Below are 6,000 nucleotides of genomic sequence, written 5' to 3'. Positions count from 1 at the left end.
AAAAGCACCACACCCTCGCGTACACCAGGATAAAAAAATACCATTAAAATTGACAATAAAGCCATTGTCCATTGCTTTATGGGGATAAATACTCTGTGTGAATGTGGATAAATACTGTAAACCAGGGGCTTCCAACCTTGGCAACTTTAAGACTTGTGGACTTCAACTCCCAGAGTTCATCAGCCAGCTTTGCTGGCTGAGGAACTCTGGGAGTTGAAGTCCACAAGTCTTAAAGTTGCCAAGGTTGGAGACCCCTGGTGTAAACTATGGGTCTCCAATGCCCAGTCTATAGGTCCACAGCATGGTAGAAACTGGGCTAATGCAAACAAGCAAAGCCCCATCCATGGAATGTAGGCACCATGCGAAACCACGTCTTTTCCGGTCTGCGGAAAAAACTTCTCTGCGTAGAACCAATCCCTGATGCCCAAAGGGTTGGGAGCCACTGCACTAAACCAGGGCTTGGGGGAAGAATCTGGGTTTCAGAGATTTATTTATTTATTTATTTTGAACATGGCTTGTGCAGGGAGGGGGGATTAGATGTCCATGGGGAGGTCAAAAAAGCCAAACCGGCAGCCATAACTGGTGTTCCAAGGGGCAAATGCAGTAAGCAGAGGTTGATTTCTTAGGTTCCCATCCCTGCAGCTTAAGAAATGGGATCTGGACCGGGTCTACGCTGTCTGGTCCTACAGGCCAAGCATCCAACGAGGCTGGACTAGATACCTCTGAAGTTCCAACTCTCTTTCCACAATTGCAAAAAGGCACCCAGTTCAAATCGGAGAGGCGCTTCCTTGCCACCAAGTCAAGTTTCTAAAGGCTTTGTTCTTTTTCTCCTGCAGGTGGCCTCCTCCGTCTGTTTCAGCCGCTCAATTTTCTTTCCGCCATGACCCACGAGGACTTCAGAGGGAGCCTTCAAACGGGGGGACATCGCTGGAAGCAAAGGCCGGGCTTTTCGTTCTGCTTTTTGAAAGAACGTTAATTTTCAAACCTGGCCGCTTTTAAGATGGGTGGACTTCAACTCCCAGCATGCTAGCTGGGGAATTCTGGGAGTTGAAGCCCGCCCATCTTAAAGCGTGTCAGTTTAGGAATTCTGGAAGTTGACATCCTCCCATCTTGAAACATGCTGGCAGGAGAATTCTGGGAGTTGAAGTTTATACATGGTAAAGCAAGTCAGCTGGGGAATTCTGGCAACTGAAGCCCACCTATCTTGAAGCAAGCTGGCTATGGAATTCTGGGAATTGAAGTCCACCCATCTTGAAGTATGCTAGCTTGGGAATTCTGGGAGTTGAAGTCCATGCATCTTAAAGCACGCTGGATGGGGAATTCTGGAAGTTGAAGTCCCCCCATTTTAAAATTGCCAAGTTTTAAGAAACACTGCCCCCCAAAATCAATCTCGCCCGCTGCTTTTTCCCCATTCTCTTTCAAACTGTAAATTTTTTATCTTTTTTTTTTCTTCTTCTGGGTACCGTGCCCACTCACTAACACCTAAGCTGCTTGTCCAGCGTGCCAAGGCAAGATTAAACACTCGCCAAACTGAATACAGATAGTCCTCAACTTGCAACCATCTGAAGTTACAAAAACATTGAATAAAGTGACTTAAGACAGTTTTTTTAGACTCACAACCATTGCAGCATCCACACCGTCACAAGCTCAAAATTCAGAGGCTCGGCTTTTGTGACCTTCTAACAAACAAAGTCAATGAGGGTGCCAGATCCACTTAACAACCGTGACTGCAGCGACTCCCTTAACAAATGTGGCAAGAAAGGTCGTAACACGGGGCAAAACTCCCTTAACATCTTGCGTAGCGACAGAAATGTTCGGCTCAATTGCGGTTGTTAAGTCAAGGACTACCTGTATTCACCCATCCTTCAGGGGAAACTTTATTTTCACGGAAAACATGGATAAGGTTATTCAAGCTCCCCCAATCTGCCCCAAAGATTTTCCCATCAGCTCAATACAGTAAGATTTATTATTTGTGGAAAATGGAATGTTTCCTGCGAAACAACTGAATGGTGTCCCGGTAAGAACATACCCAGAGCTGGGAAGGGGAGGAAACACACACCCACACACACACACATATACATACACACAGGGGGGAAAAAAAAACCACGGGTAAGTTCACATCATCTGCAAGCTACTGTGGTGGGCTTCTGTTTCAGCAACAACAGTTCAAGGCCATAACCAGGGGAGCAAAATTCCACAGAGTGGCCACAGAGTCGTGACGGAAAAGGAAGAGAAAAAAAAAAGTAATCTTCAATAACGGCGAGCAAAACGTGGGTCACCCGGTGGGGTTGTTCTATCCTGGCTTGCAAAACCGCCTGGCATATTGCCTGTTTGCGCGACTGGGTTCTGCGATCCGCCTTGTGCAAATTCTCCACGCCTGTGTGGACAAAAAAAAAAGGAGGAGGAGGAGGAGGAGGAGGAGGAGGAGGAGGAGGAGGAGAAGAAGAAGAAGGATGAGGAGGAGGAGGAGGAGGAGGAGGAGGAGGAGGAGGAGGAGGAGGAGGAGAAGGAGAAGAAGAAGAAGAAGAAGAAGAAGAAGAAGAAGAAGAAGAAGAAGAAGAAGAAGAAGAAGAAGAAGAAGAAGAAGAAGAAGAAGAAGAAGAAGAAGAAGAAGAAGAAGAAGAAGAAGAAGAAGAAGAAGAAGAAGTTCTTTAGTTCTGAATTATCTCTCACGTTCCTTTAGATAAGGAGAAGAGCTTTAAGGATGGATTGGCAGTTCTGTCTAGCAGCAAAGGGACCAGGCTAGAAACCGCAGAGATGGGGAGTTTTAGTCCTGAACCTAGTTATGGAAGCTGCCTGGCTAACTCAGAGCCAAATGCCAGGAGATGAGGAGTTCTAATCCCACCTTAGATATGGAAGCTACTGGGTGACTCTTAGCCAAGAGGTGGGGAGTTCTCATCCTGCCTTAGCCATGAAAGCAAGCAGGGTGACTTTGGGCCCAAAATTTACACTGCTACGCAAGACAATTGTTAAGTGAGTTTTGGCCCATTTTAAGACCTTTCTTGCCGCAGTTGTTAAGGGAACCCAGCTTCCCCACTGATTTGGTTTGTCAGAAGGTTGCAAAAGGGGATCACATGACCCCGGGACACTGCAATGGTCATAATTATGAGCCAGTTGCCAATCATCCAAATTTTGATCCTGTGACCATCCTGCAAGAGTCACAAGTGTGAAAATGGTCCTAAGTCACTTTTCTCAGTGCTGTCGTAACTTCAGAAAGTCACTAAGGGAATGGTAAGTCAAGGACTGCCTACAGCACCCCCATAATAATACTTTGGCACAGAACATATGAGGGGTGGGGTGGGGGGGTGGGCACATCTTGGTTGTACTTCTGTATGGGGGGGGGAGAAATCGAACTTTTTCTGGCTGCATGCAGAAATGAGCTTTCTTGGGGAAAGGATGTGAGATAAAAGTGGGGAGACAGGACTAGAAATACAGGGAACTTTTTATTGATACTCACCCCGGTATTTCTCCTCTGTTCATTACATGGCCGGGCCCGGCCTGGCTAGGAACATTCCGCTCTCCACCTAACAAGCCAAAATAGACTTTACTGTGGCATCCACATCCAGCCGTCGTTATTGAAGAACATTCTTTGTAAAACCATCAGGGTCAAAGTTGTGACACGTGGAGGGTTTTTTTTCTGTGCACACCAAATACAATGGGGCTCCACCGGTTGCGACTGACCCAAAGACCTGGCTTGGCCTCTTTTGAGAACAAAATGGGATCCTTCGGGCAACTCTGAGCTTGGGGTTTTCTTGGACTTACCATTTCCTGACCCAGCTAGGTTATACCATCGGTGCTAGAAAAGAGTGGGGGTTGTGGAGAGGGGAACTGGTGGAGGAGGAGGAGGAGGAGGAAAGTGTGGGGTCCTTGGTGCTTGGTGACCTTGGTTGTTTTCTTGCAGACATTACCCAACCAGGTAGCACATCACTGCTAGAATGGAGTGGGCTTTGCTCTCAGTTTATATACAGGTGACTTGCCCTGTCAGCGTTGGTGGGAGTATTCTCGGTGCTTCCTTGATTAGGCTGTTATATACCAACCCCACACTCCCTTCTAGCACTGATGATGTTACCTAGTCTGGTAATGAAATGTCTGCAAGAAAGCAACCAAGTTCAGAGAACACCAAGGATCCCACAGTCGTCGTCGTCCTCCTCCTCCTCCTCCTCCCTCCAAAACCCCCTCTCCCTTCTAGCACTGATGATGTTACCTAGTTGGGTCATGAAACGTCTGCAAGAAAAGAACCAAGTTCAGAGATCACCAAGGACCCCTGAGCTACAAATATTCTCCTCCATCGGTACAAGGAGCCGCCTTATCAAGAATAGGGCCAAATCCTTTCATCAGAAGCAGAGAAAGGGGGCGCCGCCGAATCCCACATTGTCTCAACTCCATCTAGGAGGAAATCCGGGCTTTTACCTTGCCATCGATCATGGTCCACCTCTCTGTCTGCACTCCCTGTCCAGGAGCGATCTTGATGCCCCTCCAGCTTTCGGCCGTGATCTCCCCAGTGTCTCCCTTCTCTGAAAGAGGGTGGGGAGGAAATAGCTAGGTTTTTTTTTTTCTCTTGCCAGTTTTCAAAAAAAAATAATATTGTTTTAATTGGAGTATTGCAGGTCTGGAAACCATACTAGACTTTAGGGTTCCAGACGCTGCCACATTTTTCCCCTGAGGGGAAGAAGGGGGGTTGAGGGGTATGGTAACATTCTTCAAGCGGTCAAGGTCGGATGGTGTTCACATCTGCAGGAGGAGTGGCGAGAAGATATTCGAATGAACTGGGAGAACGTGGGACCATGTGACCATCAAAGGGGTCAGGGGGGTGGGACTCTTGGGGTTTGTATAACTGGGAAAAGAATCCGGAAGTTCAGTTTTGGAATTTCACTCATCGTGTGCCAGTTTCCTCATGCTAGTAAAGAACTCTAAAAGACAATGGCTTCTGAGTTTTCTTTATGCAGAAGAGGTTTTTCTGGAACCTTGACACGTATATTTTTTGATGTGTTAGTTGCCCCAGAGCCATTAACTGAGATGGGCAGATTAGATAGATAGATAGATGGAGATAAATGGAGCAAAATTCACTTAAGAAATGTCTCGCTTAGCCAACAGGCATCTTGGGTTCAATTGCAGTCATAAGTCGAGGATTACCTGTATGCGTGTACCCCCTCTTTCTTTCTCCAGAAAGCATGGGATGAAAGGCGCCTCTTGCTCTTTAAATCAACTCACCGGGATTGGGGAGGTAAACCTCGGCCTCTGCTCATCCTCCGCTCTGACCCGTAACCCGCCCAGCCGTCCCGGGAATGGCGATCGGGGCCCCCGTGCCTCTCGTCAGGATAGTGCTGAAAGAGATAGGCCACAAAATCAGGTTACAAAGCTTCTCAACCCTCAAGGTTCACAGGTTAAAACAACGGCTCTGTTAAGGTGTTAAAGGGGGCAGCTCTGACCCTTGGTGGCCCAGTGGTTAAAGTGCAGCATTGCAGGCTGACTCTGCCCAGAGCCTAGAGTTCAATCCTGATGGGGCTCGAGGTTGACTCAGCCTTCCGCCTTTCCAGAGTTGGTAAAATGGGGACCCAGATTTGGGGGGGGGGGAGGGCAATAGGCTGACCCTGCAAACCACTTAGAGAGGTCTGTAAAGCCCTGTGAAGTGGTATATAAAGTCTAGGTGCTATTGCTAATGTATTATTATAATTATTATTAGTTACTTCCACCACTGGGACCAATTTGACCTTTACTTTCTGCATCCTCCCCATTTCCTCCTTCAAGCCCCGATATTTCTCCAGTTTCTCCTATTCCTTCTTCCTGAGGCTCTTGTCACTTGGCACGGTTGCATCTGGCACTAGTGGTGGTGATGTGGTGGATATCGGTATGTCTGCCTGCATGCCTGTCTATATTTCTATCTATCTAATCTCTCTCATCTATCACTTTCTATCTATCCATTTCTCTCTCTCATCTCTCTTCTCTTCTCTATCATCTCTCTTATTTCTTATCTCTATCTATTTCTCTCTCTCTCTCATC

General features: G+C 47.2%; 1 protein-coding gene across 3 annotated transcripts in view; it reads right to left on the bottom strand.

The window, feature by feature from the left end:
* Nucleotides 1-1,948: 1,948 nt before the first annotated feature.
* Nucleotides 1,949-6,000, bottom strand: part of LOC131188341 (scaffold attachment factor B1-like) — a 41,868-nt gene continuing 37,816 nt past the window's right edge. For 2 of the 3 annotated variants that reach the window (XM_058163556.1, XM_058163558.1), the window contains 4 exons: nt 5,212-5,324; nt 4,411-4,514; nt 3,458-3,524; nt 1,949-2,377 (listed from right to left, as the gene is read on the bottom strand). In XM_058163556.1, coding sequence (XP_058019539.1) covers nt 2,251-2,377; nt 3,458-3,524; nt 4,411-4,514; nt 5,212-5,324 — 411 coding nt within the window. In that variant the 3' untranslated portion in view covers nt 1,949-2,250. The remainder of the gene's footprint in view (nt 2,378-3,457; nt 3,525-4,410; nt 4,515-5,211; nt 5,325-6,000) is intronic. The other variant, XM_058163557.1, reaches the window with a different exon arrangement.

Source organism: Ahaetulla prasina, chromosome 1 (genome assembly GCF_028640845.1).
Source record: "Ahaetulla prasina isolate Xishuangbanna chromosome 1, ASM2864084v1, whole genome shotgun sequence".
In the NCBI taxonomy this organism is placed as follows: Eukaryota; Metazoa; Chordata; class Lepidosauria; order Squamata; family Colubridae; genus Ahaetulla; species Ahaetulla prasina.
Note: the sequence above shows the minus strand (reverse complement) of the source record. Positions and strands in the feature narration are given on the sequence as shown.